The 23443-nt window shown below is 31.3% G+C and overlaps 1 protein-coding gene and 1 long non-coding RNA gene across 2 annotated transcripts; both read right to left on the bottom strand.

Moving 5' to 3' along the window:
• Positions 1 to 4292: 4292 nt before the first annotated feature.
• LOC114916071 (uncharacterized) lies at positions 4293 to 7261 on the bottom strand. The gene is made up of 2 exons (XR_003804376.2): positions 6446 to 7261; positions 4293 to 4544 (listed from the first exon to the last, which is right to left on the bottom strand). It is a non-coding gene; the product is annotated as an uncharacterized LOC114916071 (long non-coding RNA).
• A 1225-nt stretch (positions 7262 to 8486) lies between these two features.
• On the bottom strand, positions 8487 to 15163 carry LOC109802343 (BON1-associated protein 2). Its single transcript, XM_020363673.3, has 2 exons — positions 14602 to 15163; positions 8487 to 8716 (listed from the first exon to the last, which is right to left on the bottom strand). Exon 1 carries the CDS (start codon positions 15073 to 15075, stop codon positions 14641 to 14643), a length of 435 nt encoding a protein of 144 aa, XP_020219262.2. The 5' UTR covers positions 15076 to 15163; the 3' UTR covers positions 8487 to 8716; positions 14602 to 14640.
• Positions 15164 to 23443: the final 8280 nt, after the last annotated feature.

The following is a 23443-nucleotide window of genomic DNA, read 5'->3' as shown; positions in this document are numbered from 1 at the left end:
AAAAAAAAAGTGAGAAATAAAGAGAAAAAAATAAAATTAGTAAAAATAGATAAGGTATATATAGTAGAAATTTGACTTTTAATTGAAGAGAAATATGTGAAAAATATGTGAAAAATAAGATATATAAGAAAGATGAAAGAGAAATAAATAAATATAAATAAATAAGAGGATGAAGTTTATTATCTTTTAATTTTTTTATTTTCTTGTTTTTTTCTCAATCAAACAATTTTACTTATTTTCATTTTTTTTATTTTTGCTTTCTTCACTCTATTTCTTACTCATTTTTACTTAACTAAACAAAGCAAAGTCAAAGGAGTTAAAAGAGATACAAGCTAGACCCAAATTTTGACTTAAAACCTCTTTGGGACAAAATTCCAAATCTAAAGTTTATAGTGGTTGGAAAAAACTCCACGTTACATAATTTACAGTAACCACACATACGATTAAATTCAAATTTTCAACACATAAGGTTGTAAGAAATATTTTTAGTTGTTATCAAAGACTAATTTTCTTAATGAGATGTGAAGATACTTAAAAGAGTGACATAAGTTGTTTATCTCAACTAAATTTTTTCATACATAGAAATCATATATTTAAATTACTAACAACTTGTTTAATGCATTTGAATCCATCATCATTTAGACCAATCACCCTAAAACTATCTCAATTTTGATCAAATGTACTTTAATTGTATTTAATTAAAATTTAAAATATCCTTGTTTTATATATAAAGCTGATTCGAGAATTTGAATTCTTATGTCCTTAATTCTCAATAATATTAATGATAATAACAATAATAATGATATTAATAATATTACATGATGTATGAGTGTGCAACAATAAGACATGAATTAATAAAAAAAGAAGGTATATTTTTTAACTTAGCAAGCTAAGCAAGTTTTATAAGCTTCAAGAAGTTTAAGGCTAGTGACCAACGTGGATATTAATGTGATCTTGAAATATATTACCTTATAATAAACCTTATGATATATGTTGATATAGTGACACATGCACACACACTAAGTTTAAGGCTAATGATCAACATGAACGTATACATAGAAACATAAATACAACACACATAGACATAGACATGGACATGAACATACACAATAAACAAACTTAATTGACTTAGAATCCACATTTAATGACATTTGGTCTAGTTTGAAGGAACTATAGGTAATATTTGGAGGTTTCAATTAAGGTTTGATAATTGTTAAATATGTCCATGTCTTTTACTTGATTTAGATAATTATCGAGCACATCTTATAATTTAAAGTCCTATTTTTTGTTAAAAATAAATATAAAAAAATTAGTTTTGCTTATTCTTTAAGTCTTAGGTATTTTTGATGTTTTTCTTAGTGTCTTAGATACATGAAAAGTAGGGGAGGCTAGTCAAAAACCTAGAGCAAAGGAACTAAATCTATCAACTCTCACTTAAACGAGTCATTTTGGCTGCTTGAGCGAGGCTAGGCAAAAAATTGCTATGAAGTATCAAGACCTTTTACTTAGAGCAAGAATGAAACATCACCCAGAGAGACCATCTACTCGATTAATCGAGCCACTTTGGTCACTTAAGCGAGTCAACACTACAAGCATTTATCAAGTCTATCAACAAGCTTGCTCAAACGAACCATTTGGGTTGCATTGCTTAAGTGAGGTTATGCAGAAGAAAGTTCATTTTGGTTGCTTAAGTAAGGTTACGCAAAAGAAAACCCATTAAAAATATTATAAGATTAGAGTTCAAGATAAAGGAAAGACACTTCACATATTGTATATTTTAGATATTTGAGAAAAAATAGAATTGTTGTTAGATATTGATGTAACTGACTTTACTCCATGTAATTCTTCCAATTCCTTTACAATAAAGACTTTTATTCAATTAATTGTTCTTTTTCTATTCTTAAAGCTTTTTTTGACTTGATCACTCAGCATGATCTCATGGATTTAATTAAGTTTTGGAAATCCTTTTGAAACTACGATATAAAAAATAACAATAATAATGTTTATTAACATGATTAAAATAAGTCTTATTAATCAACGTTTTAAACCTTCAATCTTAATGCATGTTGCTTAACAAATTTCACTAAGAAATTGAGATCTTTCTTAAGGAACCTAGAATTTTCACCTAAAAATTAGGGTTAAAATGTTTTTGTTGGTTGTTAAATTAACTTGATAATTTATGAAATAAAAAAAATAATTGGGAAGGAAACGTGTTAAGAAGGTTAGTGAAATCAACTCATGCCATCTTTTATTATATATTTTCATCTATCATTATTATTTGTTTTCTTATTCTAAATCCCTAATTTATTTATTTTTTTACCTATATGTGTTCTTTAAACAAATATTTCTTTCTATATTTTTCCTAATTAACATTATATTAGATTAATTGACCGTAATGCAAGTTCTAGTAGATTTGATACTTAATTTTTTTGTTCATTTTACTACTTGTGACAATTAATTTGTTCAATAAAAATCTAACAAAATTATAAATGATTTAAAATTAGACTAGATTTTAGTCATGATAATGGAAATGGGTTGGGAGCATGTTTGACTACCCTTATCATTGTTGTCACAAAATACAAGTCATTATAGGGTAAAAAGGATAACAAATTTAACCTTTAATTAACCTAATTTTCATTTGTGGGATAAATTTAGGTTGTATAGGACTATATAAGTGTCTATGATTTCAATCAACATATACAATTTTAAGTTTTTTAATTAACAAAAAAAAAATTAATGATATTTCATTATATGTCATATAAAAACTAATTAAGAATTATATGATCTATGACCAACAAATAATTCTTGTTTAGTAAAGTTTGTCAAACCTATTTCACATTCTTTAAAATTTAATTTAGTTTTATATTTTAAATAATCATATATTAAGCTATTGGCTATATTTTAATGCAAATAATATATACAAATTAACAAATAAAAAACTTAAAATAAATTATTTTAAAAAATTATATAATGTTAAATTTATTATTTAAATGTCATTATAATTTAAAGTATTTCAGTACTAAAGCAATTAATTTTTATTTTTAATAATTATAAAAAATAAAAAAGTATAATTATAAATTTCTAACTCATATATATATATATATATATATATATATATATATATATACTTATTTAATTATTACAAGACATTTCTTTTATGCTCAAAACAGCATTATCCACATATCCTTCTACTCTCCAGAGCTTGGGGCAAAAACAATTGTTACCACATTGTATAAATGATAGAGTGAAGGTTCACGGACGGGTCACAAATACAGTGTGAAATGTTTTCCAGATATAATTTTCACCCAGGTTAATTAAGGTTGTTACTTTAGTAGTTATATGATTTATGAAATCTTTGCCGATGTTACAGATCGATCGACACATGACAATTCTGTGTCGTTTGCTGTTTGTATAATATTATGTGGCCAACCCTTGTGTGTCTTCTTTTGCTGTGTTGTAGTGATGGTTTTGGTTTGGACGAGAGCATGTCATGTATAGAGCCTTAGACCCAACAGTGGTATTGCAATAATCAAACCAATATTTGCACCAGGCTGTAGACAGACCTTGTGTGTCTTCTTAGATCACATGCATTGGTTGCATGTGATCTTGTACGGTAGTTGAATTATACCGTCCAGCTTAGACATGTTGAGTCGAGTTTGAATAGGCATGCTTGTGACAAGTTCGGAATTGTTATTCAGACAATAACCAAACGATAATATTGACAGTATATTCTAAAACAATTGAAACATATTAAAGAGAGATACAGAAATAATATCTTCACACAGTTTTGCATACAATTAAGGGGATATCCTATAACTACTTGCAAGATCGTCTCCTAACTTAGACTCTCGTTTAACTTGAACATCTGAATGTCTTTGGAGGTACTTTCACTATTACAAATATCGAAGCAATAAAAATGTTATTCAATTGTTTAAGTACTTGCAAAATTTTGGTAAGAACAATTGTTATCGGAAGAAGATTGGTTTGAGAGTATAGCGAACGATAAGTTCCAAGGTTGGTCTATCCATATAATACTATTGTACACGTTAATCATGGAGTGTGTGATAGTTCTAATAAAATTTTTGGCTTACAAAAAAAATTAGTTTTTTGCTTTTATGAGTTGGCAAAAGTGGTTATTAATGTAGTATGAGTTTACATTTCCTATAACGTGAATTCAATATTCCCTACAAGTCATTATTAAAAGCTCATTATAGTGAACCTATCTACTCAGAGATTATTTGATGTGACGACTCGCCATAATCACTATACTTCATGAAATCACCAACCAGCAATAGAAAACTACTATATAAAGTCATACATTCACAATTACTTGGATATGTACAATATAACATGCATGTACGTGTAAAAAGAACTATACAAAGATAAATAATATAAGTACAATTATCCAGTAATAGTCCACTACATGACCTAAATATTGGTCAAGCATTACTATAAAACTATCGCAAGAAGGTAGTATGTATAAAACATTTTAAAACATTATCATCCACCTGATGGCCTCCACTATAGTCCTTTGTAACCTATCTCTACACAAGCAACATGAAAACAAGCAAGGGTAAGTTATGTTTTAAAAGTCAAGCAAGTATAGGAATAAAAACATTTATACTACCTACCCATATGTAAACCTTCAAACCAACAACACAAGGTTCACATCATATACAACATCCTTAAAACAACAACTAGTTTGAAAGCTACACACCAAGCAGTCAAACCACACCAAGTAAATATCACACAATAAGATATTCAACTAATGCACATGAATACACTAATTAACAACACATCATATACATCCAACTCAACTAATGTGTCGTCACGCATCACCTACGGGGATTTCCAAATACACATAAGTAGTCTAAATAGTTTGACCCTACCAAATCAATCTTGATCGCTTTCATGCCATACGTGTCTATTGGATTCACAACTAAAACGAGATACCAATCCTTTCTTTGATTTCTTAAGTGTCGCCACTTATACTAGGAAAATTCGATTCTACCATCAAGACTAGTATAGTTGGGTACAAGTATACCATAGCCTTAACATGCAACACCAAGTCACTTATAGAATTAGCCAACTAACTATCCTCAAAGAATCGCACAACCTTTCCAGTAATTAGTTAAGGATGATAATCCTCGATCAACTTCATACTTTACTCCACATTAACTAAGGACCTAGAGAAAACTCAACAAAATTCATTCCAAGAGTTTCACACTTGCTTAAGAAGGGTTTTCAACAAGATTCCCTATGTGGGATCTTCAACTTTCTAAACAACATCCATTCCTTTAGTCCTAAGTCAACCATAATGTTTTAATGTTTGCAACATTCTTGGCATCAACACCTTAACATACATTTTCTATAATTACCCTAAGTCAATGCATATAGAGATCAAATCACATCAATCATGTATAGCATACTAATGTTTAACTCCTAAACTAATAATAGCATACCAATGCTCAACATGTAACTCAAGTACAACATACCAATGTTTATCAACTCATCCAAGTATAATATATAATCATACATAACATATCAATGTTCATCACCATTTCAACTGCATAAATATAACATATCAATGCTTATTGTCATTATCTTACATCACATAATATGCAATACACTTAAGCATTATATCCATGTTCACCATACAACAATTAATCATCAACAATATTTAAATCATCATCATACATTATCCTATATCAATATACAATCAACATACAAGGTATTAAATTAAATCTTCATTCTACTTCATACAAACATCCAACTCATACCATAAAGAAGGAACTTGACGCTTTAAGCATCCAAGATTCTCACTCTAAGCAATACAATTTCGCTCTGAGCGCCAAAAAACTTGCTTGGAGTGATCCCAAACAAAGACCACCCCTAAAGTCTCAATCTGGTCACTTCAAGTGACATTTTCCTTGCTCTAAGTGATTGAATTCGCTCAAAGCACTCCTCAATTCACTTTAAGCGGTCAAAGTTAGGGATTACCCCTGAACTTCTGTCTCCACTCGCTCTAAGCAAGTGAGTCCTCACTCTAAATCATCGAAACCCGTTTTGAGAGATCAAAGTTTACTCTAAGCAAGCCAAGTCAGAGACCACCCTTAACCCGGTTACACCTGCTCACTTCGAGCAACTCTCATGAGTGCTCTGAGCAAGCGTACCTAAAAACCTGCATAATTAAAGCTCAAGAACATCCACACCGCAAAATACTTTAATAATAAAAAAATCCACCTAGCCCATACATCAAAAACATGACATGCAACCACAGATTTGATAAAAAACATTAAATTCATCTTAGTCACCTCAAGAACACTCAAACCCCACCCCTTCATCATGCAAGTTCAAAATTTTCATTCACACGTTCATACATGATTTGAATCAGTGGAATGCAACTCAACAACCCAACATCGAAACCATTCCTAACTTTCCTTACCTTGATTCTAAGCTAATCAAGAGAGGAGAAAAGGAAGAAGGAAGAAAGAGACAACTCTGAGCTTCGAATCACCCAAGCTCTGCACCAACCCATGAATTCTAAACTCTAGGTAAAAGAAGTAGAATCAGCCCTCTTTAACACCTAAGACTAAGACACTCTAGGAACTAAGAGAAGAAAAATAAGTTTTTAGCCACTAGGACTCTCAAATTCGACCAAAAACACACTCACCTCACCTAACTAAGAAAACCAAACTCCTAGCTTAGTATTACATTTGGCAACAAAGGTAAAAATTATTTGATGAGTTTCTGCTAGTCTTTAGTTCGGAAAGTAAAGTTCTGAATCAAATTAAATACTACTGAACTTTGGTTAATCACTAAGTGAAAGATAATGTTTGGTCTTCATATATTAATTATTTCATTAACTTTGCTTATCAGAGTGTCATTTTTTATCTATCATTTTTTAATAATAAATACTTCTTTCCTAACGACCAGCTGTAATGGTAGAATGTTGAGCATCAACGTGTTTTCAAAGTATTCTTCTTTCGTGCATTATTCACACCTGGAATTCTTAAACACATTTTCGTCTAAATTAAAATGCACTTTAATGTATATCTTTCGCAAAACATTTCCTTTTTGTTACGTATTAAAATCCTCTTCTGTCCACATCAATTACTTCAAAAAAATGAAAACTTCAGACGTAGTGACTTAGCTACTTGCTAATATAAGAATATTGCGGATGTTACACTCAACTATATGGGAAAGCGAACTTTAATTTCCCTTGCTCACCATTTCTTTGGCATTTTCATTCATATGCTTTGAAAAGAAGTTTTTTTTTATATTATATATATTTGGAATTGCTTTTATGAAACCGAATATTTTAAAGTCTATGTATATAAATTAACAAAATATTTATTACTTACGTAACTGATCAAAATAATATCTATTCTGTACCAAAAAATAAATAATATTTATTTTTACGTAATGATTAAGTAATAGTTTTAAGGACTAATATATATATATATATATATATATATATATATATATATATATATATATATATATATATAATAAAAGAATTAATAGCATGTTTGGATAAAAGATTTCAAATGAGTAATTTTTTTAAAAGAATTTTGAATATTTTGAGGTAAAATGTTTTGTTTAACTGAAAAATTTATAAGAAATTTAGAATTTAAGTATTTTAAAAAAATATTTTTTAAAAAAACATTTTTAAAATTAGTTGCTTCCAAAGAATTTATAATGAATCATTGTAGACTCTTAGATTTTTTTTAAAAAAAATAAGATTTTGAAATTTTTTTATATATTTTTTATTTTACTTATATTTTTTTTTAAGTTCGTTTGATAATCAAGACAGGATAAAATAAAATGAGATATCAGAATTGGATAGGATAATACTATATAATAAAGTATTTAATGTTTAATGCATATTGGATTATATCATGATTAGATATGGTTTAACTTATGTTAACAAGTTATTATTATTCTCTTTGATAGTTCACGCAAATAATATTAATGCATCTACGTCCTGCAACATCAATCAAAGAAAGGATTAATGATTTTGTTGTAATCTTTGCTCCTCATTATTAGAGCAACTTTTGTTATCTTAAATATCTAACAGGGGTGTACGTGCACCGTTGGACAAAAGAATTTTAAAATTAGTTATTTTTATATTTAAAATCAATTTTTCAACCAACCTTAAAAGAACTTATTTTAAAATATTGAATTTTTAAAATCAATTATTAATCGATCTTAAAAGTATACTTTTAAGATTGATTATTAGACAATTATCTTGAAAATTGTGGTTTTTACAATAAACCTTTTAAAGTCTCAATTTTTAAGATCAGTTATGAGTAATTGATCTTAAAAATGGTAAAAAAAATTTAAAATTTTTGTTTATTTTGAGTGTCCCAGAACAAAGCCTTCAAATTAATAAATACTAGTCGGTTCAAATGCTTGCAATTAACTAAAATGTTTATATTTCCTATGTTACTTCTCAATGAACCAAATTACATACAAATGGGAAGAGATGATAAATGTGAACCATATATATAATCAAAAAGTTTTAAACACATGTAATACATAAATATGTCTCATTGCTCAATGAAACATAAATCATAACTAATCAATGCAACACTATAAAACACAAATCCAAACTAGTCAATGTAATGGTCAATGAAAGATGTCGTCCATTGGTCCATTGCTTCCTAATGGTGTTTATGTCGTCTAACAACAATGGTGATCGATCTATAAATATCTGTTAAGAAAAATTAGAACAATTAGTAATAATTCATAAAACATATAAAATGAGAACTTAAAATAAAAACTTTCAAAATTATAAACACATGTAATGCATAAATATGTCTCATTGCTCAATGAAACATAAAGCATAACTAATCAATGCAACATTATAAAACGCAAATCCAAACTAGTCAATGTAATGGTCAATGAAAGATGTGGTCCATTGCTTCCTAATGGTGTTTATGTCGTCTAACGGCAATGGTGATCAATCTACACTACAACACAAATAGCTTTTAGCAACATTTGAAAATTGTTACTTAATGATGTATAAATGTTACTAATTTGTTTTAGCAACATATTATCAAATGTTGTATATAGTCTATGTTGCTAAAGACTTTTAATAACATTTTTATATAATTAGGTAACATTTTTCAAATGTTAGCAAAGTAGTATTTTTGTAACATTTTAATGATGTTGCTAATATTTTGTTAATTTATAAAATAATAATTAATTTTAATTTAGATATATTACTATCAATTATTATATTTTTATGCCTCTTAAACTCCTAGGAATGGAAGACATTCTTAATTAGTTACCACTAATTGTATATAAAATATCAAATTTCATTTATCTTAAGTATAACTATATGGTTATATATACTCTTTATGAGTCATTAATCTATTCGATGTGAGACTTTAATTATGGATAATAATTAGAGATAAGAGAAATATACTTTTTTCTACTTGATGTGAGACTTTGATTTTAGAAGCAATTATAGTAACATTTTTCAAAAAAAATGTTGCCAAATAACTTATGTAAAATATTTTTACTTGATATGAGACTTTGATTTTGAAAACAATTAGAAAGAATAATATTAAAATAAAAATGTTACTCTATCTATAATGACATTTTTTAAAAAAGTGTTGCAAAATAACATATTTGTTTAATATTTAGTAACATTTTAACAAATATAAACAAGAAAATATTGCTAAAGAATTAAAATCTAGTAGTGCTATAAATATCTGTTAAGAAAAATTAGAACAATTAGTAATAATTCATAAAACATATAAAATGAGAACTTAAAATAAAAACTTTCAAAATTATAACACTTACTTCAACCCACCCGGAAACTAATTGTAAATCAATAATATATGGATTTTCTCCATTACATAATATCCAAAGCCCCTCTCATTTATTAGATTCCCTTTCACCCTGAGCGAGTTACTTCATCGCCAAAAAAACCAAAAATAAAAAAACAAGTGGGTTCCTTAGAACTTCAACACCAATTACTCGCCCATTCCCTATTTCTCTCTTCTTTATCTTTTTCATAACTTTGCTATGTGCATGACACGCTAGAATCTATGCAAATACCTTATATATAGTCTCCATCATTACATTATGGATTAGCTTTTGTGTATATGTTCCTTGTTTCAACAACACGGGTAGGCACAAGCTTTATGTATGTGTATAATATCTCCTAAAAACTCTATTAAGTTAGTATCCAAACAGATTGTATGTGTTTGAAATGGGAACTGTCTTATCTTCATCCAAGGGTTCTAATTCAGGAAAACATGAATGTGTATGTGAGTCAATTTCAAAGACCAAGATTACCTGCAAATAAGGAACTTTCACATTTTCGCATTCAACTAATCAGAACCATTGAATGAGGATTGTACAAACTTATATGTTATCTTGATAAATATAACATGAAATGTGAACTATCTCATCTTCATTCAAGGAAATGTGAATGCAGAGAATCCATTTTCAGCCAACAAAGAACAAAAAGAATAATAAAATTGGCAAGCACATGAGAATCAAACTCATTCCGAATCACGATTCCATGAGGAACCAAAAGAAGAACACATGTTGCTACTCAACGCAGCATCGCACTACAACAAAATTTAGTATTACTGACAATTATTTAATGACAATAAATTAATTGCCTCTATTTTATTATTTAATAAAAATATTAATGACTATTATATAATGGCCACTAAAAATGTATTTACATCACATCAAAATTTACTATTAGCGACAATTATTTGTTAGAAAAAACTTAAGTCCCACATTAACTAGAAATAAAATAATTAAAGAGTATATAAGTGAATTATAACTCTCACCTTACAAATATGTTTTATAAGGTTGAATTAGACCTATAACTTACTATTCTAAGTTAATATTTAGGAGATAAGATAATTAAAAAAAATTAAAGAATATATACTTAGAAGATAACCTTCATCTTCTAAGTCCCACATCAATTAGAAATAAGGTAACTAAAGAGTATTTGTACTTATCTTACAAGTCCTACATCGACTAGAAATAAGATAATTAAGAGTATTATAAATTTTTTTTTAAACTTTTAGTAGCAATTTTAAATGTCAGTAACAAATGACAAAAAAAGTTATACATTTTTCCCGACCATTATGAGGGTCTTTACCAGCATATAGAATAATTATTGCTAAATATTTTAGCGACACTGTATATAATGACTAATGTGTGAAATGCCGGTAAAAGATTTTGTAACAATTTTTATTACCACTAAAAGTCATATTAAATGCCACTAAAATTTTATTTTATTGTAATTTCGGCATTGCCATGGCTTTCATCGAGCAAGATTGATGTGAACCTTGCTCTTCCCTTTGTCGCTACCACCATCCCTAATGTGGACGATGCCGGCCTGGCACCCTTTACGAGGAGGGAGAAAAGCATGGGAACAACATTGAGGTTTATCATGGTAGTAAAACCCATGCAACAGAACCCTACTCCTACTCCTACTCCTATACCTATTATGCTTATGATTTGGTTAGAATGCACATATACTTTTTTACAAAAACGAACGAAAGGCAGGGAAAACACAAATGGAGGATATTATTGAGGGAACACGAGCCTAGACGGAGGCCGAAATTGTAAGAAAGCAAATGGCGTGAAAGAGAATATAGAATGGGAACAAGAGAGAAAATGAGACTCGTAGATAATTAAGATAGGTTATTTTAAAATCGAGTATACAAAATCATAGATAACCAATCTTAAAAATAAGAATAGGACATACCCTTTTAAATCGGATATTTAACAACTTATTTTGTATACTATATACAAAATTAATTTTAAAATAATCAATTTTAAAAGTAATAACACAGACACTTTTCAAAATTGATTAAATGATAACCGATTTTAAAATATCTTTTATAATTAATTAAAATTAAACCGATTTTAAAAGTAGTGACGGTAATTATAAAAAAGTCATCGTGTCACTTTTAAAATTGGTTCCCTCTTAACCGATCTTAAAATCCTGATTTTAAAAGTTATTTTTGCACTAGTTGTGGGTGAGGTTAGATTAAGTTTGAATGGATCAATTGTGTGACTTGATTAGAATTAAACTGGCTGAAATGGATTTGCCTTTTGAAATTCAACCCAACCCAATCCAATCATGAACGAATTGGATTGTGTTGGATCTATCAAGGTAACATAATTAAATGTATTTTTTTTGTAAAATTTAAATATTTCAAAATAGATATAAATCATTTGATTGTTATAAAATATAATGTTATCAATCTAAAAACAAAATAATAATACAAACTAAATTTTAAAATAAATTTGTTGATTTACTAGATTATTATTAACTCAAACAACCAATATTAATTAATATAAAATAAATTTTAAAATAAATATACTGTTTATCAATTTAAAAACACAAAATCTATTACTAAATAAAGTGAGAATGAGTAATGTTTTAAGTACATAACCATCAAACATTATTATTATTATTATTATTATTATTATTATTATTATTATTATTATATGACCGAATTGGATTACAGGTTAAAAATTCAAAACCTATTATTCGATCTAATATGGTGTCAGATTTTTAGCAAATTATGTCAGCTCAAAGTCAAATATTAAAAAAAATCTTATTTGAATTTATTAGAACATCTACAATGGAAGTTGCATATAAACAACTCCCAACCACTTTAAATGGGTTCTACTGTGACACGTCACTCATAAGCAACTCATATTATATTTTTACAATTTTTGCTCCAATAAAAATTGCTTATAAGCACCCCCTACTATTTTACAACTCATACTACACTTTTTGACACCTCACACTATACTTTTTGCAAAATCTCTGTACACTTCCACCTTGGATCAACATCAACCAATCAAATCTCTCCATTTTAAATTTCAGAGTGCTGAGCACTATTGTTTCTCTAAGCAACAAAGCTAAAAAAATTTAGAACTTGTCTTGTTACGTATGGTAACTCCAGTAAAAATTTCTTGTAAGCACTATTGCTTAAAAATAAGATACACAACAAGCAACCCACGAGAGATGCTCTTAGAGAAGTTGGAATTAAATCGATTCGTGAATTATTCACATAAATAACAGCTTGTGATCGTATCTTTAGCCTATAGGTCTTGCTTCTAATGTCATCAATCTAGCTGTATGTAAATAACAGCATGTGATCGCATCTAGCCTATAGTCTCGCTTCAAATGTCATCAATCTAGTTGTCTAGGAGACAGAATCCTTTAAACATTTCGTGTGTCATACTCAGATATACATTGATTAATTTGACAACATAAATCCTTCCAATCGAGACATATTCATAAGGATAAAATCATATCATTGTGCAGTCATGTGCCATGTTCCCGAATCCATTACACTTTTTTCTTACAAAAGGATTACCTCTGTTTAATTTAAAGGGACTACATGGATATAGAACTAATCGTGGAAGCTTCTATTATATGTAGGCTATATTTGGTTGTACATATTCATAATTAATACTATTATATTTAAAATGACTGAAATTACATTTGTAATATGATAGTTTATTAATGTAGATTTTTAAAAACACACATATTTCGAAACTCCTCCTTGTGTCCCACACCTAAATATTATTCTTTTGTTCTACACACCTAAATATTACGATTTGAATTGTGTCATAAATTCTTTCAACCTCCCTACCAACTTTACTGGCGTAACACCCGAAGGTAAGAAAAAATTGGCACCACAACATTGACTTCATAGTTAAAAAGTGTTTAAACAAAAACACCGCGAGTTGAAGCAAAATAAAAAATAAAAATAAAAAAATTAAATAAGAGAGTGTATTTAATTAAGATTTTAATAGATTTTTAAAAAAAAATTATTATAAATTTTTTTGTAATATTTAATTAAATTTTTTAATATAAAAAAATGATATTCAATCAAAATAACTAAAATTTAAGAATTCGTCAAAATTAAATAATATTTAATTAAAAAAATCAAGACATTTTTAAAAATCTATTAAAAATATAGTGATATTTAATTAAGATATTTTTATATATAAAAAAATTCGTTAATATTAAACAATGTAAAAATTTCAATAAACTATTTTAAATATTAAATTTTATGAGATTTTGTAATATAATTTATATGTAATTATTTATTAAATAATTTCGCTAAAAATTTTGAGATTTTTATATTATTAAATATTATTTATTATTAATTTTTTAATTATTAAAATTAAATATTTATTTTTAATAAAATTTAATATTAAAATATAAAATTTTGAAATATATATTAAAAAAATTTAATGTTATGATAATAATTCTCAAAATAAAAATCATAATTTTAAATATATTATTCAAATTTAAATACATAAAAGAGAATATATTTTTATTATTTATGTTTTTTTATTAAATATTATAATATTATAAATTTATATTTATTTTTGAAATCTATAAAATTCTTTAACATCTTATAATATAAATTTATCAAAATTTAGCATTGGACTACAAAAAAAAAAAAAAAAAAAAAGAGTACTATAAAAATTATAATAATAAGAGAAACATAAACATACACCAACATAGTTAAAAGATGAAAAAAACAAACTTGTGAAAACATTAGTAGAAAGCCAATAATATCTCACCGTAGATAGAGTTTGTTTATGAAATACGCCGATAACACCCTAAGAGGTTCCGTCGGCGAGAGGAGTCTTGACCCTAACGGAGAAGTTAAGCACCCCACTGCGCCTCCCTTCCCAGTCCCTCAACGCGTAGCTCAGATACCGCTCGCACTCGTCGGAACCCGCCGCAGCGCCGCTCAGAAAGTCCGTCACCGCAATCCTCGCCACCCCGACGTCCTTCACGCCCGGCGAGTTCCTGCATTTCACCTCCAGCGTCACGGACCTCGCGTGCGCCGGCACCTCCACCACCAGCGTCTCGTTCCAGGACGGGTTGCCGCCGCAGTCCTCCGCCGTGCCCGTGGCGTAGCTGGTGATGGAATCCGCCCGCACCGCCACGTACAGGTTCTTCAGCGCGGGCTTCCAGTCCTCGCGGAGCTCATCCAGCGAGGAAATGGTGAGTTCCAGCGTTCTTTTGCGTGGGTGTGTAGCTGCGTCCATGTTTCTGGTTTTGTGACCGAATGAGTGAGGGAATGAAAAAAGGAAAGGAAGTGAAAAGAGGGTTGGCGGGGTTCTCAAATATAGGGATATGTTTCCATTGATCAATAATATATTAAAATGGTGCTTATTTTTTTTTATAAAAATATTCTTACTCAACATTATTAATATAAAAGAAAAAGACACTATAATATATATATATATAAATAAAGGGATTCATTAATTTTATGAGTAAATTTTATTTAATAATTTATATTTTATATTAAATATCAACAATTCAATTATTAAATTAAAAAATTTAATATATAAATTTAAAATTTTAAGAAATTATTTAATAAATTATTTCATTAATTTAAATTGAAAGATATAATCATAGAAATATTTTATACATTAATTTTGAATCTATATAAGAGAATATCATATAATTTTTAAATTTTTTAAAAATTTATAAACTTGATTTATATATTAAAAAAATTAATTTAACAATTTGATCGTTAAAATATAATGTAAAATATTAATTATTGAGTGAGGTAAATCTATTAAAATTTACTCTATAAAACATATAAAAGTATTATTATTCTTTTTTTTAATGAAGAATTTAGACTAGAGTAATAAACGACCTTATATAAGGTTAGGGTCATCACTAACTTTTTTATAATTTCTAATAAGATTATGATTTTTAATAGGATTCAAATCATCTTTCTCATTCTCAACACAAACTTGAATGGAAAAATATAAAATAAGAGAAAAATTAAATTCAATCTCAAATCTTAATTAATACAGACGTATATTTTTATATAAATTTAAATGTGTATATGTTTTATTTTTATATAATAACATTTTAAACATGTAAATTTCAACTATTCTCAATGTCTCTTGCCTTAAAGTATCTACACTAAAGGAGTGTCCTTAAGATATCTACACTCAACTCAAGGAGTGTCTACAAGTCTTTTACAATGATTTGTCTTTATCTATAAAAATTAAATTAAAATACTTTTTTAATATATATAATTTTATTTACTTTATCTTTTATGTAATATTTTATTCTTATTTATTTTTTAATTACTTTTAATCTTTCTAATTTAAGATAAGTTATTTTAGATTATATACTTACGATTTTTTATTTTTTATTTTTTTTTTAAATGTTTACTTTGTGTTAATGTGATAAGAAAATTTCAATTTTATAAGGATAAAAATAAGTATCTGGAAGTTTGTAGATGAAGAAAAGCTGAACTGGATTTGTGCATTGTCATAAGTAGCGATCGCAATCCCCACAAGTCAGAAAGAAGAATCTATTTTAGAGTATATTAATCGAACGGTAAATAAACGTGGTCCACGGTAGCCCACCATAACCACCGACCTTGATTTTGTTTTTTGGTACGTCACCGTCCTTAAATTAATGGAGACAAAGTAGTCGTGTTTCTTGACGTAATTGGGTGTGCAAATCCCCATGGTTTACGACTTACGAGGGGCTCCAAGTTGCGCGTGTAGAAGCCCTAGGGAGATACCTTTCAAAAAAATACAGCAAATACGCGCCGATTTTTATTTGTCGTTCTGGACTTGTTGTAATAGGAAATCGTGAACAAATTGACATCTTAGATCTAACACAAATCAACATATATAATAAGTTTCATAAATTTAAAAAAAAATATATATATTCATCCTTTTTATTAGTTGATAATATAATTTTTATATTAACAATATATAAAACTAAATTATTTCATTAATTGTTATCTTAAGAGTATTATATAGAGAAAATTTTAATATAAATAACAATAATAATGATGATTATAATATTGTGGATTGTAGAGTATCATAATTATTTTAATGATATGTTAGTTATTATGTTGAAGTGTTATTTTGTGTGTAAGAACTCTAGAATTTGATAATTTTTTATGAGTTTCAATAGTGTTATAAGTTTTTATAGATAAGGATCTTATTTGACCTAAAATAAAGGAATATATCAGGTTTCTATTTTGAATGGAGTCTTGTAACTTAAATTCTTCAAAAACTTAAAGAGAGGAATTATAGAGAGAAGTACTTTGGTCTACGAGTCTCATTCTTCTCAAACTTCTTTAATAGAGCGATTGTTCTCCCCTAATCTCATGTAAGTTGTGTTATTTGTGATTCTAGGTCAATAGAACCTTGAATTCGAGTAACAATATGTTTGGAGTAGGCTTTGGAGTACCTCGGTGCTTTTCTTCTCTTCTCTTCCTCGATTCTCTTTGTAGACACCCAATTTCGTCCGGGGGCATACAAACAAGGAAATGGACCTCTGTTATGAAGGAAAGGAGCTCCCGAAGCAGGCAAACAACAGGATAGGACATTGGAACGGGCCATTCCAAGCCACAAAAAAAGGCCTAAAAACCTAGGCCGGAACGGGCTGTTCCAAAATCGGAACGGGACGTTCCAAGCCACAAAAAGGCCTAAAAACCTAGGCTGGAACGGGCTATTCCAAAATCGGAACGGGCCGTTCCAAGCCACAAAAAAGGCCTAAAAACCTGGTATGGAACGGGTCGTTCCAAAAACAGAACGAGCTGTTCTAAACCAGGCAAAAGGCCTAAAAATCTTAGGCTGGAACGGGCCGTTCCAAAGCTAGAACGGGCCATTCCAAACTGCTAAAAAAGCCTAAAAAACTTAGTTTGGAACGGACCGTTCTAGCACTCCAGAACGGACCGTTCTGATTTCAGAACGGGCCGTTCTAGGGTAAGAATTTTACATATAACGTTCGGATCCAGAACGGGCCGTTCCGGATTTGGAACGGGCCGTTGTGGCACCCTTTCTGATGCCTATAAATAGACAGCTTGGGCACAGTTCTCAGGACCCCAAAAATTTCGTCCAACACTCCTTAGAGCTCGAAATTTCTCTCTTTTTTTCTCTCTCTCCTATTGTATTTCTTGAGTATTGTGAGGCAATTGTAGTGCGAAAGGTTGCCACAAAGCACCTAAAATCTCCCTATTTTGAAGATCTAATAGAGTTCATTCAAGAAGTATTTCAGTTAATTTCTTTCTCTCTTTTTTTATTTCTTATATATAATAATTATTGTTATAATAAAAATAATCATGTAGACATTTTAGGGTTAATTGTATTATTTAAATTTCAAGTATGTAAATAGTTATTAATAAAGGGGATCTAATATTTAATTTATTATTTCTTATTACATTAACTTCATCATAGGGTACCGATTGAGGGCGTTGTAGGGGTGTTTAATACCTTCCCTACACGTAACCGACCCCCGAACTCAATTCTGGTTATCAAAGCCATTATTGAATTTTTAAAAACCTTTTCTTTTCCCAATGTTTTGAGTAAAACATTGGTGGCGACTCCAAAAACCTATTTTCAAAACCATTAATTAAGGATTAGTCTGGCGTCTAGGCATTCCTTAATTGATGAGATTTTCAAAAGGAAGTCTAAACCATAGGTCGCAAGATCGAAAATTTTCGGGTTGCGACAGATGGCGACTCTGCTAAGGACATTTAAAGAGGGTCAGGCCCATTTAATTGATGAAGTTAATAAAATAAAAATAATAATTTAAATATTTTCCCCTTTACTTTGTTTGCTTTATTTGTTTGGCTTTAATATCTGTTTGCTTGTTTAAATTCTGCATCTTTTTGAATAAAAAATTATACACAAACCTTTGCACACAACGGTTCCCCCTACACCCGGGGGCATGAGGGTATTAAACATAGGGAGTGGTTGACGTACGACCGGCCCAAGTTCGGCCTTGGAGCCTGCGATCCTTGTCAGAAATCACACTCAAGGTGATAACCGGTTACTCTAGCCCGAAATACTGCGACAGACCTTAGAGTTTGCCAGGTGACGACGACAGAGATACTGGGTCCCTATAATGGGGGCACCTTGGGGGCCTTAAGACCAATGAAATTAGAACTGTCCTATACAATGCACTTTTCTTACAGGGACCACAGACCAATGATTTAAACGTGGTTGTTCGCGGGTGTACATTTGTTTGAGCATATGTGTGTTGCATTTGTTTGTGTTTTTTTTATTTCAAATGGATAAGAATTACAAACGAATAGATATTAATAAAAAATATGATAAAAAATTTAACTCCCTTCTATATACCTAAACCTCAAAGCATCATATAGGATAGTTTATTTCAAAAAAAAACAACAAAAACAAATAAATATATAGAAAAAATCATGCATCATAACCCTTAGCCAAAAACATGATAAAATTTAGGCAGAAAATAAATATCATGCATCTCCTAGGATAGTACATTAGCATACATTCATTAGAAATGGAAGACACATATAATAGTATGCAAAGAATGTTCTCTAAACAAAAATCAATGAGAATGATATCCGTTGAATTTCTCATATGTCTTTGCATCCTATTTTATGTTTCATATAGATAACATGTCTTCCTTGTAAATAATAAATAAGAATAAAAAGGGAAATCTAATTTGTGCTTGTTAGCCGGATAATGGAAATTACTGTAATCAAATGCGAACCTGAAACATCAAATCGGGGAACACTTATTAGTAATTGGGGGCATCACATGCCCAAATCGACAATTCAAACAGCGAGACTTTCCCATGACGAAATGACAATTGCCGGGATAGGAGGAATGATCAAGAATGGACGAATCCTTGCTTCTAGGGAATTACAAGACAAAATCCAATTGAGGAATAAAGACATTGCGCAACAAAAATCCGCTAGGATGAAAACCCGTAAAGGGCGTCCTAGGAAAAAATTAGGGTAAAGAAAAAAAGAATCAAAATTCTGATAGGATACGTCCTATGCAAAAGTTAGGGATATATAAAAATGTCTATCTGAGTTGAAATCGAAAGGTGGCTCGAGTATTCCCTTCGAAAGCAAGAATTCATAAAGATTTCACTCCTAGTTCGAAACATCGACGTCCAAGCAAGTGGAACGGTTTTTTGAAATTATCAAATCATCCATGACTTTCTAGAGGGCAACCTTCGTCTATCTCTTTGTGTATGAATCACGAACTCGGGACATGCCCGGGCCTTCAAGCTTTGTTAAAGGGGCACGTGTAAATTGAAAGTACTATTTTAAATGCCATAACACTCTTTCGTTTCTCCTCTCCCTCTAAATATCCACTCTAGGCCTCATCCATCAACCCTTAACAAACAAAATGTATTTGCAACAAAGATGTTACTCAATAATAGCATGGAAAGGATAATAAAGGAACAATCAGGAATTCAAACATGACTAGGGTTTGATAAAATAAAGACATCCCATACCTCATGAGTGCTACAAAAAATGAAGGCTCAACAGGAAATCCACTAAGGGGGCTGCGCAAAAGTTAGGGCAAGATCTGCTAGGCAACCCACAAATAAAAATGGGTAACCTAGGCAAAAGAAAAGATCAAAAGAAAAATGTCCGCTAGGGAACACATCTCAAGTGACCTAGGCAAAAGTTATGACGTTAAAGCAGCAACCTGAGTTGAAAACCGAAAGGTAGCTTAGAGGAATCATCCAATTAGAGTACGGCCCCGAGTCATCACTTCACTTTCCAAAAAGGCTAAACACAATGATAGCTTCTTTGTAGCAAATATGCTTTGTTTAATAGTCATAAACACTAAAGCCCACCTTGGCCAGCCATTCTTCTAAAAATCCCTTTTGAAAAAAAAATCCCTTCTAACAACCTTTTGAAAAAAATACAAACATCTCTTTTCTTCTTTTCTCTTGACCCTTATGGCATTAAAATGGTACTGAAAAGATACACGGAGAATGCACAGTGAATACTCACAGAGGGAAAGTCGAGATGTCCTCAAACAGAGGTTAGAGACGCTTGACCACACATCGACTGGATAGTCAAGGAGCCGCTAAAGCTTGGGCTCAAAAGAACATATCCCGATAGTAATCAAGATTGGCATGGATAGAAAGAAATCGTCAACATTAACCTTAATGCGTACAGGTTAATTTCCCAACATAAAAAAAATGAATTGCATCTTTAGGAACAAACACATGAGCATAAACTGCATCGCATGCATATGAGTTAGGGGCATATGGAAGGGCGTTACACAAAAAAAAAAAAGAATCATTCCTGTCTTGCATTTTCATTGCATCCATGCATGCTACTTGCTATGGGTCAGAAGAAGTCATCAGGACAAAGCACTCGTAAAATCTCAATAGCCGACTATGAGCCAAAGCGGTGTCAAACAACAATCCTAAGTATTCTATGTGCCCACTAAGCAAAGACATATCAACAGTGGAATAGAATGAAATCGACCAAATGAGCAAGCCCATAAGCAGAAAGAGGCCATCGCGCCTCGCTCCTCACCAAATGCAGGATAATCCAAGAAAATGCCAAGATTAGGCATGGTTCCCTCACCAAAGCCAGGAGTGGCTTCCAAAATAATACTCATCAATAAAGATTCAGCAAATAACATCATGGGAATAGACCGCTCCACCAATGATGACAATAGAAACATGAGAAAAAGGCAAGTTTCGTAAATGATGAAAAAGTCGAAGCATTTTAAAAAATAAAAATAAAAAAGACAAAAAAGGCAAGCTTCAAACATGAAAAAGCCAAAGCTAAGAAAAAAATATTCCTACCACAAGATCAATGCCTGGAGAGGCATCACAATACTCACCTTGACAAGGACAACACCAAACTCTTACCAACCATCCCACAATGAAAGCGCCTAGAGAGGCATCACAATACTCAAGTGGCAGGGGCAACACTGGAATCCCTGCCATCCATCCACTTCTCTGCCCACCAACACAGGGGCAGTCTTTCATTCCACAACCATCCATCAACAATCAAACAATCAATCATCAATGAATCAAAAGAACTCAACATTGCACCTGGAGAGGCATCACCACACTCACATGGCAGGGGCAACATTAGAATCCCTGTGACCCATCAACTCCTTTGCCCACCATCACAAGGGCACCACCTACCATCAATCATCGTCTTCATCAAACGTCCTCCCAAGGAAAAGGGTCAATCACATCATCATCATCAGCAGGCGGCCTAGAGAGGCCAGGCATAATAATACTCAGCATTTACTCCTTTGCCCACCATCACAAGGGCACCACGTACCGGCAATCCTCATCTTCATCAGACATCCTCCCAAAGAAAAGGGGCAATCACATCATTAGCATCAGTAGGCAGCCTAGAGAGGTCAGGCATAATAATACTCAACATTTACTCCTTTGCCCAGCATCACAAGGGCACCACGTACCAGCAATCCTCATCTTCATCAGACATCCTCCCAAAGAAAAGGGACAATCACATCATCAACATGAGCAACCAGCCTGGAGAGGCCGGCATAACAATACTCACCATCAGCAGGCGACTTGGAGAGGCCGACATAACAATACTCACAATATCAGCAGGTTGCCTGGAGAGGCTGACACAAAAATACTCACAACATCAGTAAGCGGCCTAGAGAGGGTGGCACAACAATACTCACAATGTCAGCAGGCGGCCTGGAGAGGGCGGCACAATAATACTCACAATATCAGCAGGCGGCCTGGAGAGGCCAGCACAACAATACTCACAATATCAGCAGGCGGCCTGGGAAGGTCGGCACAATAATACTCACAATATCAGCAAGCGGCCTAGAGAGGTCGGCATAACAATACTCACAACATCAGCAGGCGGCCTAGAGAGGTTGGCACAACAATACTCACCATCAGCAACCAGCCTGAAGAGGCCGGCACAAAAAAATCACCATCAGCAACCGGCCTAGAGAGGCTGGCACAACAAAACTCACCATCAACAACTGGCCTGGAGAGGCCGACACAACAATACTCAACATCAGTAGGTTGAAGAACCAGATCTCCACCTCACTATCACAAGAGAAACAATGAAGCTTCTACTCGAAGACTGAAGATCAGGTGTACAGTTTGTCAACCTTGTTACCCAATAGAGTATGCAACCAATGCTCAACTGCTCTAACAGGTGAGGATACGAGCAAATACACCTATCCAAGAGAAACAACGCAGAAGCACCAAAGAGATAAAGAGAAGACCCGGACGAAATGTCTACGTCTTTACTTGCCTTTGGAAAAGCAACACATTACTATTCCAAAGGACAAGTAAAGAGGGGCAGTTGTAGACACCCAATTTCGTCCGGGAGCATACAAACAAGGAAATGGACCTTTGTTATGAAGGAAAGGAGCTCCTAAAGCATGCAAACAACAGGATAGGACATCAGAAGGCCTAAAGCCCAAATAAATTGGTTTTAGTGGCCTAGAATGGGCTGTTCCAAAATCGGAATGGGCCATTCCAAGCCACAAAAAAGGCCTAAAAACCTAGGCCAGAACGGGCTGTTCCAAAATCAGAACGGGCCATTCCAAGCCACAAAAAAGGCCTAAAAACCTAGTCTGGAACGGGCCGTTCCAAAAATAGAACGGGTCGTTCCAAACCAGGCAA

Source organism: Cajanus cajan, chromosome 4, assembly GCF_000230855.2.
Source record: "Cajanus cajan strain Asha chromosome 4, NIPB_CcT2T_4, whole genome shotgun sequence".
Classification (NCBI taxonomy): Eukaryota; Viridiplantae; Streptophyta; class Magnoliopsida; order Fabales; family Fabaceae; genus Cajanus; species Cajanus cajan.
Note: the sequence above shows the minus strand (reverse complement) of the source record. Positions and strands in the feature narration are given on the sequence as shown.